At 45.1% G+C, this 26,806-nt stretch overlaps 1 protein-coding gene across 2 annotated transcripts in view; it reads right to left on the reverse strand.

Annotated features, from left to right (window-relative positions):
* Positions 1-26,806, reverse strand: part of LOC137414536 (arylamine N-acetyltransferase, pineal gland isozyme NAT-3-like) — a 227,103-nt gene that overhangs the window by 12,049 nt on the left and 188,248 nt on the right. Inside the window, exons 1-2 of one of the 2 annotated variants that reach the window (XM_078772446.1) lie at positions 7,341-7,624; positions 2,039-2,233 (exon numbers count right to left, since the gene is read on the reverse strand). In XM_078772446.1, the coding sequence (XP_078628572.1) occupies positions 2,039-2,233 (195 nt within the window). In that variant the 5' untranslated portion in view covers positions 7,341-7,624. Of the gene's footprint in view, positions 1-2,038; positions 2,234-7,340; positions 7,625-26,806 lie in introns of those variants that run through there. The other variant, XM_078772445.1, reaches the window with a different exon arrangement.

The following is a 26,806-nucleotide window of genomic DNA, read 5'->3' on the forward strand; positions in this document are numbered from 1 at the left end:
GTAAATATCAGCGTAGTCTTGTGTAAATAATGCTCCCTACCGGCTGTATATTTAGTTTGCGAATTCTTTCCGGATTCGGTTATCCTGTGGGTGTGTTTCTGTGAGGAGAAGGGTGCAACGTCGCAGGGGGACATATTTACTCATTTGTGAATATCTGTAAAACTGTCGCACTCAGGGTAGAGTTAATAGTAGAGGGAACTACATCTGAGTGCCACACTAAAATAGGTAAAAATTTATCGGGTCGGGCCGCCCCGAGGGTAGAGAAGGGTGCAATGTTGCGGATATGGCATTTGGCCTCCATATCCGCTTGTAAATATTCCCCTATTTCCCCAATACTCCCCAACTATCCCCAATCCCCCATTCCCTAGTCCCATTGTCTGTAAACAACACTCTGTAGAACCGACCTTCCCCTTTTTCCCCCATTAAATGTCGTGCCCAGGTCCACCACATCTCACGTAGACAACTTTCGGACATCTTGCTAGTTATTCTTAGTCTATGTCAGTTAAGGACTCGTTTCCATTAATTCTGACTCTTCGTTGCACCAGAATGTGATCGTATGGCACCAGTAGTGAGTTTAGGACCTTCCCATACCTCCTCCCATCTTCTTCCCCAAACAACAACTACAACAACAACTACAACAACTACAACTACAACAACAGAGGAGAATGGGGGCGGCGCGGCGCGGGGGAGTGTGCGTCCTCACACCGGCTCGGTTAGCCGCCATTGACCATGCGCTCCGACGGGGTTACCACGAAGGGGCTGGCTGTCAGCTCCTCGTCAAGGGCGGAGCCTGGTAACCCCCCCGCACCCAATAAGAAGGGCGGACCGATTCCATCTGGGGCGGAGCTAACGAGCCGAGGGCGTGTCACTCCCCGCCGGATATACGCAGCGACTCACCGGACATGACGTCAGATGCGCCCCCAGCTTGAGAAGACAAGTCACCACCTCCGAGCGCTGAGTGAGACCTCCCGCATCTTTGGACTGGACCGGGTCGATTTTGCCCCTGAGCCAAGGTGCACCTTGAGCCATCGAAGACCTGCCCCTCCTTGCCATCAATCCCCGTGTGAGTCAGTTTTGTCCCGTTTGTCTGTCGTCTGTCAGGGCTAATATAAGAGTGTGTCTAAGTGCCTGCCTTTCTATGCTGTCCCTCTTGTCGTTGTAATCTGACCTTCTGCCCTAATATAACCTCCTCCGGAGGTCTTGAGAACCGTATCCCTGGTGTCGTGTCATTTTAATCCCAGCCGTTGTGTCCTTCTCCTTCATTGATTTAGCGTAGCGCGACTCGGCAACGTTCGAGTATAATCGGGTAACTTGTGCGGACACGGCGGCCATTCCGCTCGGCCCACCATAACATCAAAGTCGTGTCTGTAACAATATTATAGCACGATATCTCAAAAGGTTGGCGGATGTGTTGGGTAGGTGACAAGAACAAGTCGATTAGGTTTTAGTTCAGGTTTAAATCCAGATCCGGTCCATCAGTGGGATACAAAACGTAAACCGTCCAGCCTGGTGGAGGTGTGCACTCTACCGAGTGGCTTTCTAGCTTGCTTTGTTTTTAATCCCTGTATGACTCTCTTATTTGAAATGTTGCTCAATATTTGGAATAGGATGTTTGTAAAGAAAGGCGAAATCATGAGTATTGTTTATTTTATTACAAATAGGAACAAGAGCGAGAATTGCTTTGCAAAACATGTCCCCTACCGTCTACCGATGTGATAGTTTCCGAGTGCAAAAAGGGCATAACTCTGAAAAATTGATGAAATGCCCTGAAACTCGAACTTGTTCTGTAAATTATCATAATAATGCCATGTACCACGTTTCAGTTGAATATGTTAAGGGGTATGGGGAAACATCTGAAAAACCACAGGTGGGACGGACGGGGGCAAACCTAGAGTCCCCTCCAGTGGAACCGGTAGGGGACTAATAAAGCAGCATTATACGTACATAACTCAGTATAAGAACTGATAACGCAGGTTGTCAGTCATGAACATGAACCTTGAGAAGCTTTCAAAGTCATTGACATTCCATAGCTTTTTACCTTGTCATAAACCAGGGGTAGGTCCAGCACAATCTCCTCTCCACAGTGAATGCTCAGGTTCTCAAAAGGCACCGAGGTCAGGTGAGCGACATGGAGCTGACGCAGACAATCAATGGTTGGCTCCTCACAAGGACCCTTGTAGTTTATGCGTTCCAGATAGGCCTTCACATCCAAATTGCCTGTATTCTTGGACATCTAAAACAAAAGCATAAAATGCAAAACAAATTGAGCTAAATGCTGCACAGTTTGTTATATGGTGTGTGGCAATGACCTTATCTCTAAATTCATGTGTTTCACAAAGTTCCCCTATTTCCGAAGACATAGGAATAAGCAGGTCATGCTCGCGGATTGTATAACATGTTTTTTGCGTACTTTCAGCTGCTTTATGCATGGCTGGTGAAAGATGGGTGTTATAAATGTGTCAAGCTAGCTGCTTGTGAATATTTTTTTGCGCCCCTGAAAAACCGCCAATTCGCCTGATTGCATGATGACGTGATGACAAACATTCAAACATGATGTCTGTCTGTCTATTTGCATGACAAGTCACAATTTTCAACCGATCTTCACGAAACTTCACCAAATAGTAGAGTTGGTAATAAGCAAGAAGCCTATTGTTTTTGGGGTCAAAAGGTCAATAGGTCAACATAGGCCAACGGTCACCAACTTTGTCGAATTTCTAAAATCCTCAATTTTCACCCAATTAACTTGGAATTTGAAGAGGATTTGCATATCTGGTCATTGAATTCATCCCCCAACTATTTTTAGGTCAACATAGGCCAAAAGTTCAACATAGGCCAGATTTTTAAAATCCTCAATTTTTATCAGATTAATTTGAAATTTGAAGAGAACTGGCATATCTGGTCACTGAATTCAACCACCAGGTATTTTTGAGGTTAACATATGCCAAAAGGTCAACATAGGCTAGATTTCTAAAATCCTCATTTTTTCTGACTAACTTGAAATTTTAAGAGGATTTGCATACCAGGTTACTGAATTCAACCACCAAGTATTTTTGAGGTCGTCATACGCCAACAACTTATTTTAGGGATTTTGCAAGTATCATGCAGTGCACAAGATATTTATTGTTTTCTTGTTTGTTTTACTTTCTAGTTCGTTTGTTTTTGTCCGGACGATACCTCAGCCATTCTTTGAGCCAGGGAGCTGAAAGTTGGGCACAATAGTGAGCACGTGCTTTGGCAAAACAGTATTTTTTGGTTTTTGGATTAATCAATTAATTGATTTTTTTTAATTTTTTTTTTTTTTTGGTATACTGCATCGAGGCTCGTGAAAGAGCTAACATTTACTTCACAAACAAATCAACCAGACAAACAAAATATATAAAAAGAGCGAGCGGAAGACAAGATGAGGAGAGAAGGGGAAGCACACAAACACAACATTTGAGAGCAGGGAGATGTGTGGGAGGGAGAGGGCTTGGGGGGAGGAGGCGTGGGAAGGGGGGGGGGGGGTGGGAGAAGTATAAAACACAAGGACACCAAGGACTTCCACGACAGAAGTTGGTATTTCAAAAAAGTGGAATTGGGGTGAAATTAGCGGGGGTAGAAAAGATCAAGGTTTTGGATGGGGGAAGATAAGAGATGGTGGTGAACAGCTGTTTTAAAGACCTGGAGGGTGGAGTGGGATTGAAGGGAGTGGGGGAGTTTGTTCCAGAGGCGGGAGAAAAGAGGAATGAAGGAGTGAAGGTGAGCAGAGAGTCTTGATTTTGGCAGTTTAACCATAAGAGGGTTGCAGGCAGATCTTGTGCGACCTGTAGGAATATTTGCGGGACAGAGCCCAGAGAGAGCTGGGGCGGCAAGGCCAGAGAAGAGTTGGTAGAAGACGGAAAGACCACCAACCTGCCTGCGGTGAGTGAGTGAGAGGCCTTGGAGTTAGCTTCATCGCGGGAGATTCCAATGATTCTGAATGCTTTGGTTTACACCAGCGTGAAGACGAGCTAGGTGTGAGGCAGGAGCACCAGCCCATAGGGGAGAGCAGTATTCCAGTGAGCTGCGGATGAAAGCTCCGCAGCTTCGATTAATTAATTAATTCGAATGAATCGATTAATCGACAAGATGGCGCTCATCCAATGTTAAGTGGTCCCCCTGTACTGTCTTTCCCTCGTGGTCCCGCTGTGCTGTCTTTCCCTCGTGGTCCCCCTGTGCTGTGTTTCCCTCGCGGTCCCCCTGTGCTGTCTTTCCCTCATGGTGCCCCTGTGCTGTCTTTCCCTCGCGGTCCCCCTGTGCTGTCTTTCCCTCGTGGTCCCCCTGTGCTGTCTTTCCCTCGCGGCCCCCCTGTGCTGTCTTTCCCTCGCAGTCCCCCTGTGCTGTCTTTCCCTCGCGGTCCCCCTGTGCTGTCTTTCCCTCATGGTCCCCCTGTGCTGTCTTTCCCTCGCGGTCCCCCTGTGCTGTCTTTCCCTCGTGGTACCCCTGTGCTGTCTTTCCCTCGCGGTCCCCCTGTCCTGTCTTTTCCTCGTGGTCCCCCTGTGCTGTCTTTCCCTCGTGGTCCCCCTGTGCTGTCTTTCCCTCATGGTCCCCCTGTGCTGTCTTTCCCTCGTGGTCCCCCTGTGCTGTCTTTCCCTCGTGGTCCCCTGTGCTGTCTTTCCCTCGCGGTCCCCCTGTGCTGTCTTTCCCTCACGGTCCCCCTGTGCTGTCTTTCCCTCACGGTCCCCCTGTGCTGTCTTTCCCTCACGGTCCCCCTGTGCTGTCTTTCCCTCGTGGTCCTCCTGTGCTGTCTTTCCCTCGTGGTCCCCCTGTACTGTCTTTCCCTCGTCGTCCCCCTGTGCTGTCTTTCCCTCGTGGTCCCTCTGTGCCGTCTTTCCCTCGCGGTCCCCCTGTATTGTCTTTCCCTCATGGTCCCCCTGTGCTGTCTTTCCCTCGCGGTCCCCCTGTACTGTCTTTCCCTCGTGGCCCCCCTGTACTGTCTTTCCCTCATGGTCCCCCTGTGCTGTCTTTCCCTCGCGGTCCCCCTGTACTGTCTTTCCCTCGTGGTCCCCCTGTACTGTCTTTCCCTCGTGGCCCCCCTGTGCTGTCTTTCCCTCGTGGTCCCCCTGTGCTGTCTTTCCTCGTGGTCCCCCTGTGCTGTCTTTCCCTCGCGGTCCCCCTGTGCTGTCTTTCCCTCGCGGTCCCCCTGTGCTGTCTTTCCCTCCTGGTCCCCCTGTGCTGTCTTTCCCTCGTGGTCCCCCTGTACTGTCTTTCCCTCGTGGTTCCCCTGTGCTGTCTTTCCCTCGTGGTCCCCCTGTACTGTCTTTCCCTCGTGGTTCCCCTGTGCTGTCTTTCCCTCGTGGTCCCCCTGTGCTGTCTTTCCCTCGTGGTCCCCCTGTGCTGTCTTTCCCTCATGGTCCCCCTGTGCTGTCTTTCCCTCGTGGTCCCCTTGTCCTGTCTTTCCCTCGTGGTCCCCTGTATTGTCTTTCCCTCGTGGTCCCCCTGTACTATCTTTCCATTGCGGTCCCCCTGTGCTGTCTTTCCCTCGCGGTCCCCCTGTGCTGTATTTCCGTCGTGGTTCCCCTGTGCTGTCTTTCCCTCGCGGTCCCCCTGTACTGTCTTTCCCTCGTGGTCCCCCTGTGCTGTCTTTCCCTCATGGTCCCCCTGTGCTGTCTTTCCCTTGCGGCCCCCTGTACTGTCTTTCCCTCATCGTCCCCCTGTACTGTCTTTCCCTCGTGGTCCCCCTGTGCTGTCTTTCCCTCGTGGTCCCCCTGTGCTGTCTTTCCCTCGCGGTCCCCCTGTACTGTCTTTCCCTCGTGGTCCCCCTGTACTGTCTTTCCCTCGTGATCCCCCTGTACTGTCTTTCCTTCACGGTCCCCCTGTGCTGTCTTTCCCTCGCGGTCCCCCTGTGCTGTCTTTCCCTCATGGTCCCCCTGTACTGTCTTTCCCTCGCAGTCCCCCTGTGCTGTCTTTCCCTCGTGGTCCCCCTGTACTGTCTTTCCCTCGTGGTCCCCCCGTGCTGTCTTTCCCTTGTGGTCCCCCTGTGCTGTCTTTCCCTCGCGGTCCCCCTGTACTGTCTTTCCCTCGCGGTCCCCCTGTGCTGTCTTTCCCTCGCGGTCCCCCTGTACTGTCTTTCCGTCGTGGTCCCACTGTGCTGTCTTTCCCTCGTGGTCCCCCTGTGCTGTCTTTCCCTCGTGGTCCCCCTGTGCTGTCTTTCCCTCGCGGTTGTCAGCTCTTTCACGAGCCTCGATTCAGTATACAAAAAAAAAAAAAATTACTTAATTGGCTAACCCCTGCTATAGCAGGGAAAATGGCCTTAACATGCCTGTTGTTGTGTTGTTGTAATTACTTAATTTTTATTGATTAATTAAGTACTTATTTATTTTGTTTCTCATCTGGGCAATATTACGTGCACCTTTTGAGGTCGGAAGGTGATATTTGGCCACAACAGTGACCAAGTGATTTGGCTATGAAAGTTTTTTTAATTCACTGATTAATCAATTAATCGATTAATTATTTATTGATTCATCAATTATTGATTAAATTTTTTTCAATTAATTAATTATTTAATTATTTTTAGAAAAATTTACAGCTTCGGATGAAACATTGGTTGCTTCTGTATGCTATGAGCCAATTGATTAACAAATTAATTATTTTACGATTATTATTTGTTTCTTTTAATTACGCAATTAATCAATCAATTATTGTGCACCTTTCCCTCCCAATACCGTCGCTATGTGCTGCACGGCGGCATGGTCCTGGCAATGCCTATTGAATGACTGAAGGATATGTTCTTCATTTATTTCGCATGGGGGTGGTGTACTTTGAATGTATCACTCCACTTGTTCCTTCTTCTTTCTAAATTTCTTCTTTCCTGTTGTATTCTTTTGCAAAAAGGTACAAACACTCATCTCTTAGTTGTCTCTCCTGGGTTCAAATACAGATCCAGCTATGAACTGTCATCCTGGTGTTTCACAAGCAGCGTGATTCATCAGTGTGTGTATGCCATCCCACGGATGGATGTTAATCCGGGTGTCCCATCTACCATCATTAGTTGGTGAATGTTAAAGATCCTACGGTGGCGTTCTCCAAGAAAGACGACTTATCACCGGCATCCTGAGCAAATTACAAATTCCTGCCATAACTGGTGGGATGGCAATGGCAAACAACCCAGCAGCAACGTTGCCAAGCTTGCCGGTTGCACAAAGCATCATCAAGGAAAGATTTGCGGATTTACTTCAATATTTCCTCCAGTTTCCCTTCAAGGACACCCTTCGTTTGAGGATGGTTGCATGTACGAATATTCGATAAAAATTTTTTCCTTAAGTTCAAGGGAGCACCTTTGAGCCCTGCATATACGAATAAGACCTAAACTAAACATCAACCTTTGTTTCCAAATGGCGCTGTACATGGGAATTGTGAAACACGCCCTGAATGGCGGCACCAGTGGCGGATGAATGCACTGGCCCGGGCCCAGAACTCGATGAGGTCCCTGGGAAAAGGCGGCAAGAGAGCCATGCAAATGCCAAATGTAGTCGTCACATGGCAAACCCATGCAGTTACATGGCAACAGTAATCCCTTATATAACCAGAAATTAGAGAAAACCTTCCCATCCTGTCGTGTTTCATAATACTTCGATCTGAGGCAAAGGGTGTGTCTCACCTTGCCAACAAAACATATCAACTTGTGAATGGTGATAAACACAGCGCGAAGGGAATGCTCCATCCCAAGGAAAAAGTCCCGTTTTCCCTGATATTTAACTGGACGAGACGATTGCAGAGTTAGGGGGGTTAGTATTAGTAGAGAAAGCAAATGGAACAAGAAAAAGAGCAATCGGAGATTGCAAACCCTCGCCAAGATGTATTTTCAGCGGTCTTTAAGGCTTTTTTTTTTCTTTTTTTCTTTTTTTTTTTGTATACTCAATCGAGGCTCGTGAAAGAGCTAACATTTATTTCACAAACAAATCAACCAGACAAACAAAATATACAAAATATACAAAATAAACACAAAACAAAAAAAACAAAATATACAAAAATATACAAAATATACAAAATATATACAAAAATATACAAATATACAAAAATATACAAAATATACAACATTTGAGAGCAGGGAGAAGTGTGGGAGGGAGAGGGCTTGGGGGCAGGAGGCGTGGGAGGGGGGGGGGGGGGGGGAGAGGAATCAAACACATGGGGACCAAAATTAGCGGGGGTAGAAAAGATCAAGGTTTTGGATGGGGGAGGATAAGAGATGGTGGTGAACAGCTGTTTTAAAGACCTGGAGGGTGGAGTGGGATTGAAGAGAGTGAGGGAGTTTGTTCCAGAGGCGGGAGAAAAGAGGAATGAAGGAGTGAAGGTGAGCAGAAAGTCTTGATTTTGGCAGTTTAACCATAAGAGGGTTGCAGGCAGATCTTGTGCGACCTGTAGGAATATTTGGGGGACAGAGCCCAGAGAGGGCTGGGGGGGCAAGGCCAGAGAGGAGTCGGTAGAAGTCGGAAAGACCACCAACTTGCCTGCGGTGAGTGAGTGAAAGGCCCTTGGAGTTAGCTTCATCGCGGGAGATTCCAATGATTCTGAACGCTTTGGTTTCAACAGCGTGAAGACGGGCTAGGTGTGAGGCAGGAGCACCAGACCAGAGGGGAGAGCAGTATTCCATAGAGCTGCGGATGAAAGCCTTGTATGTGGTGAGGAGCTCAGGTGTGCCAAGGAAGGACTTCACAAGACGGAGGATGCCCAGTCGGCGACTGACTTTGGAAGCCAGCTTTGAAATGTGGTTTTCCCAGGAAAGATCATGGCAAATAGTGAGACCCAAAAGCTTGAGTGACAGAACTTCTTGGAGAGGATTATTCAGAAAGTGGATGGGAGGGTTTTCCAGTCGGTCTTTTCGGAGAGACATCGTAAGAGTGTGAGATTTATCAGGATTGAAAGACATGTTCCATTTGTTTGCCCAGTCTGTGATTTTGTCCAGGTCTGCAGAGAGTGAGGAGGCTGCAGACTGCCGATCTGAGGGATGAGGAATGGAGCGACAGAGAGTAGAGTCGTCAGCAAAGAGATAGAGAGGATTTTCAAGAGAGTCAGAGAGATCATTGATGAAGACCAGAAAAAGCACAGGGCCCAGAACACTACCTTGGGGATCTCCAGCCTGAACAGGAAGAGGAGATGAGAGAAACCCATTCAGGGCCACACGTTGACGACGACCAGAGAGGAAGTCCGCCAGCCATGTGTGGAGATTTCCATGGATACCAAAGGAGGAGAGTTTCGTGAGCAGAGCAGGGTGCCAGACCGTATCGAAGGCACGTGAAATGTCAAGGGAGACAGCTCTAATTTCCTGTTTGGCGTTGAGGACCTCCATCCATTGTTGAGAAAGCAGAAGCAGCATGTCCAGAATAGAGTGACCAGGTCTGAAACCAAATTGATGATCAGAGATCAAGTCATTGGAGAAGAGGAAAGATTTCATATCTGAAGCAATGATGGATTCCATGACTTTGCTGATAATTGGGAGAAGGCTGATTGGTCTGTAGTTGCTGGGATCTGTTTTTGCACCTTTTTTGTGCAAAGCGGTGATGTTGGCTGATTTCCAAGCAGATGGCAGATGACCTTGAGCAAAAGAGAGGGTGAAGAGAACAGAAAGAGGGAGTGAAAGAGTGGAAGAACATGATTTTAGGACCCATGGGCTGATGCCGTCAGGACCAGTTGCAGAATCAGAGTCGAGGGTTGACAGAAACTTTTCCACCTTGTCAGGAGGAAAGGACACAGATTCCAGGAGCAGCTGGGTACGACTGGGTACGGTGGGTACAGAGAGGGATGGGTTTGGGACACAAGATTTAGAGGCAAACACAGAGTTGAGGCATTCAGCTTTTTCACGTGCGGAGTCAGCCGTTAAGCCGTTTGAGGTGAGGGAGGGGATGGAGGGGGAACAAACACCAGAAACAGATTTGACCAGACGCCACCAGGATTTGGAAGAGGGAGACAGACAAGAGAGTTCGGTCTTGAGAACGGTGAGATATTGTTTCCTGGCTCTCCTGAGGGTGGACACACACTTGTTTCGGGCTTTGTGAAAGGAAATGAGATTTCCTTCCGTTGGATTTGCTTTCCAGGAGACGAAAGCAAGTTGTTTCAGGGCAGCAGCCTCACCACAAGATTCCGTGTACCATGGACGGGAGGAAGGGTATGACAACTGAAGACGAGATGGGATAAATCTGTGCATGAGAGAGAGCAATTTACTTTGAAAGAATTCCCAGGATGAGTTGATGTCAGAGGCGGTAGAGATGGGAGATCAGTCCAGATGATTTATGGCTGCTTGAAGACCGTGCCAGTTGGCCTGAGTGAAATGCCAGACTCGTCGACGCTGAGGAGGCTCTCTGAGAATGGTCAGAGAGATGTCCACTTTGACAAGCACATGATCAGATGAGCCGATTGGAGCAGAAGAAGAGCAGCAGACATTTTCAGGGAAGTTTGTCATAACCAAATCCAGAAGAGAAGATGCTCCGTTGACTGAGATCCGGGTCGGGAAATTGACAGATTGTGTCAGTCCCAGTGAGTCGCAGAAGTCCTTTGCTGAAGAGCCATGGCTGGTGAGAGAGGTACCCACACCCAGCCAACTGGCATGGTGACAATTGAAATCACCACATATGAGGAAGAGAGAGTTGGGATGGGTAGATAGAAGTTGGTCCATATTATCAGACAGCGAGATGTAGATGGAGTCATCGCTGTTTGGTGGACGGTACAACACACATATGAACAAAAGGTGGGAGCGAAGGGGAAGCCGTAGCCAAAGGTATTCCTGGGGGTGAGGTGGAGAGAGGGCAGTGGAGGGCGAGTGAGGAAGAGAGTTTTTTATAAAGATAGCAACCCCACCTCCAGGACGAGGTTCAGTTCTATCATACCGGAGGAGGGAGTAACCTGGGAGAGATACCAAGGCATCAGAGCCATCATGAAGGAGGAAAGTTTCTGTTAAGCAGATCACATCTGGTTTGTCAGAAGCAACCTGTATGGAGAGATCAGTCAAGTTTGAGTGGAGGCCCCGGATGTTTGAGGTCCATACCGTTAATGAAGAGGAAGGGGGAGCATCGGGTCCAGAACAGGGGGGGGAGGGGTAGATGTGGAAGATGTGGAAGATGTGGAAGATGTGGAAGAGGAGGATGTGGAAGATGTGGAAGAGGAAGATGTGGAAGAGGAAGATGTGGAAGATGGGGTAGGGTAAGATGTGGAAGATGGGGTAGGGTAAGATGTGGAAGAGGAGGAAGAGGTAGGGAGAGCTGTTGAAGGTGTGTCAGAGATTTCAGAGATTTCAGAATAGCTTGGAGAAAGGGAAGAATGGGGCGGACAAAAGGTTTGATGGAGATTGGGTGAGGCACAGTGAGGGGTTGTTTGAGGAGGGGGAAGAGCGAGGCAGAAGGTTGGGGGAGATGAAGGTGAAAGTTGGAAGGGGGAAGAAGCAGGGAGGATGCTGTGAGGAGGGGTGAGAGGGGAGTCTAGGAGGGGAGGAGCGAGGGAGAGTCTCGGAGGGGAGGGGTGTGGGGGGAGTTTAGGAGGGAGGGGAGAAGGGGCAAGGGGGAAGATTTGAAAGGGATGGGTGATGGGGAAGATATGGAGGGGAGGGGCAAGGGGGAATATTTGAAAGAGATGGGTGATGGGGAAGATTTGGAGGGGAGGGGCAAGGGGGTGGATTTGGAGGGGAGGGGTGATGGGCAAGTTTTGAAGGGGAGGGATGATTGGGAAGTTTTGGAGGGAAGGGGTGATGGGGAAGATTTGGAGGGGAGGGGTGAGATTGGATTTTAGAAAGTTTACGATTCATGGGAAACGAACATTTTTTGCAAAATGAGTTTGAGACCTTCGAGTCAAAAATACGTGTGAGGACACTGAAGGAGGGGTGGAGTTCTGGATAGTTTAGGGAATGTAGAACGGAGGAACTGTAAGAGATGGTATTATATATATTTTTTGGAATGAATAGATTTGGTGAGCAAGACGAAAGCATCCTTTTGTAGGAAAAGAAGAAAAGGGTGTTATAATATATGAGAGAAAATAGTTGTTCAGGGGAGAGATTATACATTTCTAAGCGCGTGATCGCGTACGAAGAACGAACGAACACATAAGAACAACAAATAAACGAATAAGACCTCGGAAGGAAATATTTATTTTGGTTTTTTTTTTTTTTTTTTGAGTAGAGATATTAAACAAGGACGTACGGGGTGAACGACTGGGACGAAACAGAGAACGAAAATAATTGCAGCGGATTCGACGAATCGCTGAGAGAAAAACCAAACCACAAGGTCGGAGGCGGTACGTTAGCCGAAGCCTATGAGTACTACTACTAGGCCGCAGAATACTCGATACGCATTAACCGACGATTGTGTATACATGTACGAAAAATTAGCACCGTAAATTTTCCAAAAGATACGCTATAGGTACATACACCAAAAGATAGATACAGTCTCGACAAAAACACAATTGAGAAAAATCACTTAGCTTCGAAAGCGTGAGCGCATGGGACAGCTTCGAAAAGACGTGACCTTGCCATGATCTCCCACGGCGAGGACAAGCACGGAGGCTTTTGTGTTAAAACAAATATGGCAGACGAACCACGTGACCGATGACGTCATCATTATTTTTTTCTAAACTCATTTATTCCTTGATGATGCTCAAGAAATTTCATCTTGATCGGATGAAATTTTGTACTTGTCGAATTATGACATCATAATGGAGGCACCTATGACATCATCATTAACATGCATCATTAACATATTTTATTCCCCATGGAGAGTTCTTTTCAATGAGCCATTGTTCATTGTTCAGCCACTGTTCAGCACTTTTGGAGATATAGTGGTGCAAAGTTTTGCCGTTTTTCCAAGATGGCGGCCGACCACGTGACATATGACGGCATCATCAACATACTTTATTCCCCATGGAGAGTTCTTTACAATGAGCCATGTCTCATTTTTTTCTGTTCAGCACTTTTGGAGATATAGTGGCGCAACGTTTTGCAGTTTTTCCAAGATGGCGACCGAACCACGTGACTGATGATGTCATCATTTACATATTTTATTCCCCATGGAGAGTTCTTTACAATGAGCCATGTCTCAATTTTTTCTGTTCAGTACTTTCGGAGATATAGAGGTGCAAAGTGTTTCGGTTTTTCCAAGATGGCGACCGAACCACGTCACCGATGACGTCATCAATTGGGCACAGTCTATTCCAGGGCAAGACCAATAAGTGTGCAAAGTTTGGCGATTCTACGTGCAACGGTGTAGATGCAGTGCTGCAAACAGACAGACAGACAGACAGACAGATGAAAAATCGGTCAGAGACCGAGGACTTGCCGGAAAGTACTTTTTTATCGGCCATTTAGGACAAATATGACGGCTGAACCACGTGACCGATGACGTCATCATGAACATATTTTATTCCCCATGGAGAGTTCGTTGCAATGAGCCATGTCTCAATTTTTTCTGTTCAGTACTTTCGGAGATATGGAGGTGCAAAGTTTTTCCAAGATGGCGGCCGAACCACGTGACCTATGACGTCATCATTAATATGTTTTATTCCCAAAGGAGAGTTCTTTACAATGAGCCATGTCTCAACTTTTTCTGTTCAGCACTTTTGGAGATTTCGTGGTGCAAAGTTTTGCCGTTTTTCCAAGATGGCGGCCGACCACGTGACTGATGATGTCATCATTAACATATTTTATTCCCCATGGAGAGTTCTTTACAATGAGCCATGTCTCAATTTTTTCTGTTCAGTACTTTCGGAGATATAGAAGTGCAAAGTTTTTCGGTTTTTCCAAGATGGCGGCCGAACCACGTCACCGATGACGTCATCAATTGGGCACAGTCTATTCCAGGGCAAGACCAATATGTGTGCAAAGTTTGGTGATTCTCCGTGCAACGGTGTAGACGCAGTGCTGCAAACAGACAGACAAACAGACAGATGAAAAATCGGTCAGAGACCGAGGACTTGCCGGAATGTACTTTTTTATCGGCCATTTAGGACAAATATGGCGACCGAACCACGTGATAGATGACGTCATCATTAACATATATTATTCCCCATGGAGAGTTCTTTACAAAGAGCCATGTCTCAACTTTTTCTATTCAGCACTTTTGGAGATATGGAGGTGCTACGTTTTTCGGTTTTTCCAAGATGGCGGCCGAACCACGTGACCTCTGATGTCATCATTAACATATTTTATTCCCCATGGAGAGTTCTTTACAATGAGCCATGTCTCAATTTTTTATATTCAGCACTTTCAGAGATATGGAGGTGCAAAATTTTTCGGTTTTTCCAAGATGGCGGCCGAACCACGTGACATATGACGTCATCATTAACATATTTTATTCCCCATGGAGGGTTCTTTACAATGAGCCATGTTTCAATTTTTTCTGTTCAGCACTTTTGGAGATATAGTGGTGCAAAGTTTTGCCGTTTTTCCAAGATGGCGGCCGACCACATGACATATGACGTCATCATTAACATATTTTATTCCCCATGGAGAGTTCTTTACAATGAGCCATGTCTCAATTTTTTCTGTTCAGCACTTTTGGAGATATCATGGTGCAAAGTTTTGCCGTTTTTCCAAGATGGCGGCCGACCACGTGACTGATGACGTCATCATTCACATATTTTATTCCCCATGGAGAGTTCTTTACAATGAGCCATGTCTCAATTTTTTCTATTCAGTACTTTCAGAGATATGGAGGTGCAACGTTTTGCCGTTTTTCCAAGATGGCGGCCGACCACGTGACTGATGACGTCATCATTAACATCTTCTATTCCCCATGGAGAGTTCTTTACAATGAGCCATGTCTCAATTTTTTCTGTTCAGCACTTTTGGAGATTTCGTGGTGCAAAGTTTTGCCGTTTTTCCAAGATGGCGGCCGACCACGTGACTGATGATGTCATCATTAACATATTTTATTCCCCATGGAGAGTTCTTTACAATGAGCCATGTCTCAATTTTTCCTGTTCAGTACTTTCGGAGATATAGAAGTGCAAAGTTTTTCGGTTTTTCCAAGATGGCGGCCGAACCACGTCACCGATGACGTCATCAATTGGGCACAGTCTATTCCAGGGCAAGACCAATATGTGTGCAAAGTTTGGCGATTCTCCGTGCAACGGTGTAGACGCAGTGTTGCAAACAGACAGACAAACAGACAGACAGACAGACAAACAAACGAACAGATCAACATACTTGCCGGAATCTTTTCCGGCAAGTAATCAGAGACCGAGGACTTGCCGGAATTTACTTTTTTATCGGCCATTTCGGACAAATATGGTGGTCGAACCACGTGACCGATGACGTCATCATTAACATATTTTATTCCCCATGGAGAGTTCTTTACAATGAGCCATCTCTCAATTTTTTCCATTCTGCACTTTTGGAGATATAGTGGTGCAAAGTTTTCCCGTTTTTGCAAGATGGCGGCCGACCACGTGACATATGACGTCATCATTAACCTATTTTATTCCCCATGGAGAGTTCTTTACAATGAGCCATGTCTCAATTTTTTCTGTTCAGCACTTTTGGAGATATAGTGGTGCAAAGTTTTGCCGTTTTTCCAAGATGGCGGCCGACCACGTGACATATGACGTCATCATTAACCTATTTTGTTCCCCATGGAGAGTTCTTTACAATGAGCCATGTCTCAATTTTTTCTGTTCAGCACTTTTGGAGATATAGTGGCGCAACGTTTTGCCGTTTTTCCAAGATGGCGACCGAACCACGTGTCTGATGACGTCATCATTTACATATTTTATTCCCCATGGAGAGTTCTTTACAATGAGCCATGTCTCCATTTTTTCCATTCTGCACTTTTGGAGATATAGTGGTGAAAAGATTTCCCGTTTTTCCAAGATGGCGGCCGAACCACGTCACCGATGACGTCATCAATTGGGCACAGTCTATTCCAGGGCAAGACCAATATGTGTGCAAAGTTTGGCGATTCTACGTGCAACGGTGTAGACGCAGTGCTGCAAACAGACAGACAGACAGACAAACAGACAAACAGATGAAAAATCGGTCAGAGACCGAGGACTTGCCGGAATGTACTTTATCGGCCATTTCGGACAAATATGGCGGCCGAACCACGTGACCGATGACGTCATCATTAACATATATTATTCCCCATGGAGAGTTCTTTACAATGAGCCATGTCTCAATTTTTTCTGTTCAGCACTTTTGGAGATATAGTGGTGCAAAGTTTTGCCGTTTTTCCAAGATGGCGGCCGACCACGTGACCGATGATGTCATAATTAACATATTTTATTCCCCATGGAGAGTTCTTTGCAATGAGCCATACCTCAATTTTTTCTATTCAGGACTTTTGGAGATGTGGAGGTGCAGAGTTTTTCGGTTTTTCCAAGATGGCGGCCGAACCACGTGACCGATGACATCATCATTAACATATTTTATTCCCCATGGAGAGTTCTTTACAATGAGCCATGTCTCAATTTTTTCTATTCAGCACTTTCGGAGATATGGAGGTGCTAAGTTTTTCGGTTTTTCCAAGATGGCGGCCGACCACGTGACTGATGACATCATTAACATATTTTATTCCCCATGGAGAGTTCTTTACAATGAGCCATGCCTCAATTTTTCTATTCAGGACTTTTGGAGATGTGGAGGTGCAGAGTTTTTCGGTTTTTCCAAGATGGCGGCCGAACCACGTGACCAATGACATCATCATTAACATATTGTATTCCCCATGGAGAGTTCTGTACAATGAGCCATGCCTCAATTTTTCTATTCAGGACTTTTGGAGATGTGGAGGTGCAGAGTTTTTCGGTTTTTCCAAGATGGCGGCCGAACCACCTGACATATGACGTCATCATTAACAAATTTTATTCCCCATGGAGAGTTCTTTACAATGAGCCATGTCTCAATTTTTTCTGTTCAGCACTTTTGGAGATTTCGTGGTGCAAAGTTTTGCCGTTTTTCCAAGATGGCGGCCGACCACGTGACTGATGATGTCATCATTAACATATTTTATTCCCCATCGAGAGTTCTTCACAATGAGCCATGTCTCAATTTTTTCTGTTCAGCACTTTTGGAGATTTCGTGGTGCAAAGTTTTGCCGTTTTTCCAAGATGGCGGCCGACCACGTGACTGATGATGTCATCATTAACATATTTTATTCCCCATGGAGAGTTCTTTACAATGAGCCATGTCTCAATTTTTTCTGTTCAGTACTTTCGGAGATATAGAAGTGCAACGTTTTTCGGTTTTTCCAAGATGGCGGCCGAACCACGTCACCGATGACGTCATCTATTGGGCACAGTCTATTCCAGGGCAAGACCAATATGTGTGCAAAGTTTGGCGATTCTACGTGCAACGGTGTAGACGCAGTGCTGCAAAAAGCCAGACAGACAGATGAAAAATCGGTCAGAGACCGAGGACTTGCCGGAATATACTTTTTTATTGGCCATTTAGGACAAATATGGCGGCCGAACCACATGGCCGATGACGTCATCATTAACATATTTTATTCCCCATGGAGAGTTCTTTACAATGAGCCATGTCTCAATTTTTTCTGTTAAGCACTTTTGGAGATATAGTGGTGTAAAGTTTTGCCGTTTTTCCAAGATGGCGGCCGAACCACGTGACTGATGAGGTCATCATTAACATATTTTATTGCCCATGGAGAGTTCTTTACAATGAGCCATGTCTCAATTTTTTCTATTCAGCACTTTCGGAGATATGGAGGTGCAAAGTTTTTCGGATTTTCCAAGATGGCGGCCGAATCACGTGACCGATGACGTCATCATTAACATATTGTATTCTCCATGGAGAGTTCTTTGCAATGAGCCATGTCTCAATTTTTTCTATTCAGTACATTCAGAGATATGGATGTGCAAAGTTTTTCGGTTTTTCCAAGATGGCGGCCGAACCACGTGACTGATGACGTCATCATTAACATCTTTTATTCCACATGGAGAGTTCTTCACAATGAGCCATGTCTCCATTTTTTCTGTTCAGCACTTTTGGAGATATAGTGGTGCAACGTTTTTCGGTTTTCCCAAGATGGCGGCCGAACCACGTGACTGATGACGTCATCATTAACATATTTTATTCCCCATGGAGAGTTCTTTACAATGAGCCATGTCTCAATTTTTTCTGTTCAGGACTTTCGGAGATATGGAGGTGCAAAAATTTTCGGTTTTTCCAAGATGGCGGCCGAACCACGTGACTGATGACGTCATCATTAACATATTTTATTCCCCATGGAGAGTTCTTTACAATGAGCCATGTCTCAATTTTTTCTGTTCAGCACTTTGAGATATCGAGGTGCAAAATTTTTCGGTTTTTCCAAGATGGCGGCCGAACCACGTGAACGATGACGTCATCATTTGGGCACAGTATATTAGAGGGCAAGACAAATACGTGTGCAAAGTTTGGTGATTCTACGTGCAACGGTGTAGACGTAGTGCTGCAAACAGACAAACAGACAGACAGACAAACAGATGAAAAATCGGTCAGAGACCGAGGACTTGCCGGAATGTACTTTTTATCGGCCATTTAGAACAAATATGGCGGCCGAACCACGTGACCAATGATATCATCATTAACATATTTTATTCCCCATGGAGAGTTCTTTACAATGAGCCATGTCTCAATTTTTTCTGTTCAGCACTTTTGGAGATATAGTGGTGCAAAGTTTTGCCGTTTTTCCAAGATGGCGGCCGACCACGTGACATATGACATCATCATTAACATATTTTATTCCCCATGGAGAGTTCTTTACAATGAGCCATGTCTCAATTTTTTCTGTTCAGCACTTTTGGAGATATAGTGGTGCAAAGTTTTGCCGTTTTTCCAAAATGGCGGCCGACCACGTGACATATGACGTCATCATTAACATATTTTATTCCCCATGGAGAGTTCTTTACAATGAGCCATGTCTCAATTTTTTCTGTTCAGCACTTTTGGAGATATAGTGGTGCAAAGTTTTGCTGTTTTTCCAAGATGGCGGCCGACCACGTGACTGATGACGTCATCATTAACATATTTTATTCCCCATGGAGAGTTCTTTACAATGAGCCATGTCTCAATTTTTTCTGTTCAGTACTTTCGGAGATATAGAGGTGCAAAGTTTTTCGGTTTTTCCAAGATGGCGGCCGAACCACGTCACCGATGACGTCATCAATTGGGCACAGTCTATTCCAGGGCAAGACCAATATGTGTGCAAAGTTTGGCGATTCTACGTGCAACGGTGTAGACGCAGTGCTGCAAACAGACAGACAGACAGACAGACAGACAGACAGACAGACAAACAGACAGACAAACGAACAGATCAACATACTTGCCGGAAAATTTTTTCCGGCAAGTAACAAACAGATGAAAAATCGGTCAGAGACCGAGGACTTGCCGGAATGTACTTTATCGGCCATTTCGGACAAATATGGCGGCCGAACCACGTGACCGATGACGTCATCATTAACATATATTATTCCCCATGGAGAGTTCTTTACAATGAGCCATGTCTCAATTTTTTCTGTTCAGCACTTTTGGAGATATAGTGGTGCAAAGTTTTGCCGTTTTTCCAAGATGGCGGCCGACCACGTGACCGATGATGTCATAATTAACATATTTTATTCCCCATGGAGAGTTCTTTGCAATGAGCCATACCTCAATTTTTTCTATTCAGGACTTTTGGAGATGTGGAGGTGCAGAGTTTTTCGGTTTTTCCAAGATGGCGGCCGAACCACGTGACCGATGACATCATCATTAACATATTTTATTCCCCATGGAGAGTTCTTTACAATGAGCCATGTCTCAATTTTTTCTATTCAGCACTTTCGGAGATATGGAGGTGCTAAGTTTTTCGGTTTTTCCAAGATGGCGGCCGACCACGTGACTGATGACATCATTAACATATTTTATTCCCCATGGAGAGTTCTTTACAATGAGCCATGCCTCAATTTTTCTATTCAGGACTTTTGGAGATGTGGAGGTGCAGAGTTTTTCGGTTTTTCCAAGATGGCGGCCGAACCACGTGACCAATGACATCATCATTAACATATTGTATTCCCCATGGAGAGTTCTGTACAATGAGCCATGCCTCAATTTTTCTATTCAGGACTTTTGGAGATGTGGAGGTGCAGAGTTTTTCGGTTTTTCCAAGATGGCGGCCGAACCACCTGACATATGACGTCATCATTAACAAATTTTATTCCCCATGGAGAGTTCTTTACAATGAGCCATGTCTCAATTTTTTCTGTTCAGCACTTTTGGAGATTTCGTGGTGCAAAGTTTTGCCGTTTTTCCAAGATGGCGGCCGACCACGTGACTGATGATGTCATCATTAACATATTTTATTCCCCATCGAGAGTTCTTCACAATGAGCCATGTCTCAATTTTTTCTGTTCAGCACTTTTGGAGATTTCGTGGTGCAAAGTTTTGCCGTTTTTCCAAGATGGCGGCCGACCACGTGACTGATGATGTCATCATTAACATATTTTATTCCCCATGGAGAGTTCTTTACAATGAGCCATGTCTCAATTTTTTCTGTTCAGTACTTTCGGAGATATAGAAGTGCAACGTTTTTCGGTTTTTCCAAGATGGCGGCCGAACCACGTCACCGATGACGTCATCTATTGGGCACAGTCTATTCCAGGGCAAGACCAATATGTGTGCAAAGTTTGGCGATTCTACGTGCAACGGTGTAGACGCAGTGCTGCAAAAAGCCAGACAGACAGATGAAAAATCGGTCAGAGACCGAGGACTTGCCGGAATATACTTTTTTATTGGCCATTTAGGACAAATATGGCGGCCGAACCACATGGCCGATGACGTCATCATTAACATATTTTATTCCCCATGGAGAGTTCTTTACAATGAGCCATGTCTCAATTTTTTCTGTTAAGCACTTTTGGAGATATAGTGGTGTAAAGTTTTGCCGTTTTTCCAAGATGGCGGCCGAACCACGTGACTGATGAGGTCATCATTAACATATTTTATTGCCCATGGAGAGTTCTTTACAATGAGCCATGTCTCAATTTTTTCTATTCAGCACTTTCGGAGATATGGAGGTGCAAAGTTTTTCGGATTTTCCAAGATGGCGGCCGAATCACGTGACCGATGACGTCATCATTAACATATTGTATTCTCCATGGAGAGTTCTTTGCAATGAGCCATGTCTCAATTTTTTCTATTCAGTACATTCAGAGATATGGATGTGCAAAGTTTTTCGGTTTTTCCAAGATGGCGGCCGAACCACGTGACTGATGACGTCATCATTAACATCTTTTATTCCACATGGAGAGTTCTTCACAATGAGCCATGTCTCCATTTTTTCTGTTCAGCACTTTTGGAGATATAGTGGTGCAACGTTTTTCGGTTTTCCCAAGATGGCGGCCGAACCACGTGACTGATGACGTCATCATTAACATATTTTATTCCCCATGGAGAGTTCTTTACAATGAGCCATGTCTCAATTTTTTCTGTTCAGGACTTTCGGAGATATGGAGGTGCAAAAATTTTCGGTTTTTCCAAGATGGCGGCCGAACCACGTGACTGATGACGTCATCATTAACATATTTTATTCCCCATGGAGAGTTCTTTACAATGAGCCATGTCTCAATTTTTTCTGTTCAGCACTTTGAGATATCGAGGTGCAAAATTTTTCGGTTTTTCCAAGATGGCGGCCGAACCACGTGAACGATGACGTCATCATTTGGGCACAGTATATTAGAGGGCAAGACAAATACGTGTGCAAAGTTTGGTGATTCTACGTGCAACGGTGTAGACGTAGTGCTGCAAACAGACAAACAGACAGACAGACAAACAGATGAAAAATCGGTCAGAGACCGAGGACTTGCCGGAATGTACTTTTTATCGGCCATTTAGAACAAATATGGCGGCCGAACCACGTGACCAATGATATCATCATTAACATATTTTATTCCCCATGGAGAGTTCTTTACAATGAGCCATGTCTCAATTTTTTCTGTTCAGCACTTTTGGAGATATAGTGGTGCAAAGTTTTGCCGTTTTTCCAAGATGGCGGCCGACCACGTGACATATGACATCATCATTAACATATTTTATTCCCCATGGAGAGTTCTTTACAATGAGCCATGTCTCAATTTTTTCTGTTCAGCACTTTTGGAGATATAGTGGTGCAAAGTTTTGCCGTTTTTCCAAAATGGCGGCCGACCACGTGACATATGACGTCATCATTAACATATTTTATTCCCCATGGAGAGTTCTTTACAATGAGCCATGTCTCAATTTTTTCTGTTCAGCACTTTTGGAGATATAGTGGTGCAAAGTTTTGCTGTTTTTCCAAGATGGCGGCCGACCACGTGACTGATGACGTCATCATTAACATATTTTATTCCCCATGGAGAGTTCTTTACAATGAGCCATGTCTCAATTTTTTCTGTTCAGTACTTTCGGAGATATAGAGGTGCAAAGTTTTTCGGTTTTTCCAAGATGGCGGCCGAACCACGTCACCGATGACGTCATCAATTGGGCACAGTCTATTCCAGGGCAAGACCAATATGTGTGCAAAGTTTGGCGATTCTACGTGCAACGGTGTAGACGCAGTGCTGCAAACAGACAGACAGACAGACAGACAGACAGACAGACAGACAAACAGACAGACAAACGAACAGATCAACATACTTGCCGGAAAATTTTTTCCGGCAAGTAACAAACAGATGAAAAATCGGTCAGAGACCGAGGACTTGCCGGAATTTACTTTTTTATCGGCCATTTAGGACAAATATGGCGGCCGAACCACGTGACCGATGATGTCATCATGAACATATTTTATTCCCCATGGAGAGTTCTTTACAATGAGCCATGTCTCAATTTTTTATATTGAGCATTTTTGGAGATATGGAGGTGCAACGTTTTTCGGTTTTTCCAAGATGGCGGCCGAACCACGTTACCTATGACGTCATCATTAACATATTTTATTCCCCATGGAGAGTTCTTTACAATGAGTCACATCTCAATTTTTTCTATTCAGCACTTTGGGAGATATGGAGGTGGTAGGTTTTTCGGTTTTTCCAAGATGGCGGCCGAACTACGTAACTGATGACGTCATCATTAACATATTTTATTCCCCATCAAGAGTTCTTTACAATGAGCCATGTCTCAATTTTTTCTATTCAGTACTTTCAGAGATATGGAGGTGCAAAGTTTTTAGGTTTTTCCAAGATGGCGGCCGAACCACGTGACTGATGACGTCATCATTAACATATTTTATTCCCCATGGAGAGTTCTTTACAATGAGCCATGTCTCAATTTTTTCTGTTCAGCACTTTCGGAGATATAGAGTTGCAAACTTTTTCCAAGATGGCGGCCGAACCACGTGACCAATGACGTCATCACTAACATTTTATTCCCCATGGAGAGTTCTTTACAATGAGCTCAATTTTTTCTGTTCAGCACTTTTGGAGATATAGTGGTGCAAAATTTTGCCATTTTCCAAGATGGCGGCCGAACCACGTGACTGATGACGTCATCATTAACATATTTTATTACCCATGGAGAGTTCTTTACAATGAGCCATGTCTCAATTTTTTCTGTTCAGCACTTTTGGAGATATAGCGGTGCAAAGTTTTGCCGTTTTTCCAAGATGGCGGCCGACCACGTGACATATGACGTCATCATAAACATATTTTATTCCCCATGGAGAGTTCTTTACAATGAGCCATGTCTCAATTTTTTCTGTACAGTACTTTCGGAGATATAGAGGTGCAAAGTTTTTCGGTTTTTCCAAGATGGCGGCCGAACCACGTCACCGATGACGTCATCAATTGGGCACAGTCTATTCCAGGGCAAGACCAATATGTGTGCAAAGTTTGGCGATTCTCCGTGCAACGGTGTAGACGCAGTGCTGCAAACAGACAAACAGACAAACAGACAAACAGACAAACGAACAGATCAACATACTTGCCGGAAAATTTTTCCGGCAAGTAATGAAAAATCGGTCAGAGACCGAGGACTTGCCGGAATATACTTTTTTATTGGCCATTTAGGACAAATATGGCGGCCGAACCACATGGCCGATGACGTCATCATTAACATATTTTATTCCCCATGGAGAGTTCTTTACAATGAGCCATGTCTCAATTTTTTCTGTTAAGCACTTTTGGAGATATAGTGGTGTAAAGTTTTGCCGTTTTTCCAAGATGGCGGCCGAACCACGTGACTGATGAGGTCATCATTAACATATTTTATTGCCCATGGAGAGTTCTTTACAATGAGCCATGTCTCAATTTTTTCTATTCAGCACTTTCGGAGATATGGAGGTGCAAAGTTTTTCGGATTTTCCAAGATGGCGGCCGAATCACGTGACCGATGACGTCATCATTAACATATTGTATTCTCCATGGAGAGTTCTTTGCAATGAGCCATGTCTCAATTTTTTCTATTCAGTACATTCAGAGATATGGATGTGCAAAGTTTTTCGGTTTTTCCAAGATGGCGGCCGAACCACGTGACTGATGACGTCATCATTAACATCTTTTATTCCACATGGAGAGTTCTTCACAATGAGCCATGTCTCCATTTTTTCTGTTCAGCACTTTTGGAGATATAGTGGTGCAACGTTTTTCGGTTTTCCCAAGATGGCGGCCGAACCACGTGACTGATGACGTCATCATTAACATATTTTATTCCCCATGGAGAGTTCTTTACAATGAGCCATGTCTCAATTTTTTCTGTTCAGGACTTTCGGAGATATGGAGGTGCAAAAATTTTCGGTTTTTCAAAGATGGCGGCCGAACCACGTGACTGATGACGTCATCATTAACATATTTTATTCCCCATGGAGAGTTCTTTACAATGAGCCATGTCTCAATTTTTTCTGTTCAGCACTTTGAGATATCGAGGTGCAAAATTTTTCGGTTTTTCCAAGATGGCGGCCGAACCACGTGAACGATGACGTCATCATTTGGGCACAGTATATTAGAGGGCAAGACAAATACGTGTGCAAAGTTTGGTGATTCTACGTGCAACGGTGTAGACGTAGTGCTGCAAACAGACAAACAGACAGACAGACAAACAGATGAAAAATCGGTCAGAGACCGAGGACTTGCCGGAATGTACTTTTTATCGGCCATTTAGAACAAATATGGCGGCCGAACCACGTGACCAATGATATCATCATTAACATATTTTATTCCCCATGGAGAGTTCTTTACAATGAGCCATGTCTCAATTTTTTCTGTTCAGCACTTTTGGAGATATAGTGGTGCAAAGTTTTGCCGTTTTTCCAAGATGGCGGCCGACCACGTGACATATGACATCATCATTAACATATTTTATTCCCCATGGAGAGTTCTTTACAATGAGCCATGTCTCAATTTTTTCTGTTCAGCACTTTTGGAGATATAGTGGTGCAAAGTTTTGCCGTTTTTCCAAAATGGCGGCCGACCACGTGACATATGACGTCATCATTAACATATTTTATTCCCCATGGAGAGTTCTTTACAATGAGCCATGTCTCAATTTTTTCTGTTCAGCACTTTTGGAGATATGGTGGTGCAAAGTTTTGCTGTTTTTCCAAGATGGCGGCCGACCACGTGACTGATGACGTCATCATTAACATATTTTATTCCCCATGGAGAGTTCTTTACAATGAGCCATGTCTCAATTTTTTCTGTTCAGTACTTTCGGAGATATAGAGGTGCAAAGTTTTTCGGTTTTTCCAAGATGGCGGCCGAACCACGTCACCGATGACGTCATCAATTGGGCACAGTCTATTCCAGGGCAAGACCAATATGTGTGCAAAGTTTGGCGATTCTACGTGCAACGGTGTAGACGCAGTGCTGCAAACAGACAGACAAACAGACAAACAGACAAACAGACAAACAGACAAACAGACAGATGAAAAATCGGTCAGAGACCGAGGACTTGCCGGAATGTACTTTTTTATCGGCCATTTAGAACAAATATGGCGGCTGAACCACGTGATAGATGACGTCATTATTAACATATTTTATTCCCCATGGAGAGTTCTTTCCAATGGGCCATGTCTCAATTCTTTCTGTTCAGCACTTTTGGAGATATAGTGGTGCAAATTTTTGCCGTTTTTCCAAGATGGCGGCCGACCACGTGACATATGACGTCATCATTAACATATTTTATTCCCCACGGAGAGTTCTTTACAATGAGCCATGTCTCAATTTTTTCTGTTCAGCACTTTTGGAGATAGAGGTGCAACGTTTTTCGGATTTTCCAAGATGGCGGCCGAACCACGTGACCGATGACGTCATCATTAACATATTTTATTCCCCACGGAGAGTTCTTTCCAATGAGCCATGTCTCAATTTTTTCTATTCAGCACCTTCGGAGATATGGAAGTGCAAAGTTTTTCGGATTTTCCAAAATGGCGGCAGAACCACGTGACCGATGACGTCATCATTAACATATTTTATTCCCCCTGGAGAGTTCTTTCCAATGAGCCATGTCTCAATTTTTTCTGTTCAGCACTTTTGGAGCTATAGTGGTGCAAATTTGTGCCGTTTTTCCAAGATGGCGGCCGACCACGTGACATATGACGTCATCAGTAACATATTTTATTCCCCATGGAGAGTTCTTTACAATGAGCCATGTCTCAATTTTTTCTGTACAGTACTTTCGGAGATATAGAGGTGCCAAGTTTTTCGGTTTTTCCAAGATGGCGGCCGAACCACGTCACCGATGACGTCATCAATTGGGCACAGTCTATTCCAGGGCAAGACCAATATGTGTGCAAAGTTTGGCGATTCTCTGTGCAACGGTGTAGACGCAGTGCTGCAAACAGACAGACAAACAGATGAAAAATCGGTCAGAGACCGAGGACTTGCCGGAATGTACTTTTTTATCCGCCATTTAGGACAAATATGGCGGCCGAACCAC

This window comes from Myxine glutinosa, chromosome 2 (assembly GCF_964187855.1).
Source record: "Myxine glutinosa chromosome 2, kmMyxGlut1.1, whole genome shotgun sequence".
Taxonomy (NCBI): Eukaryota; Metazoa; Chordata; class Myxini; order Myxiniformes; family Myxinidae; genus Myxine; species Myxine glutinosa.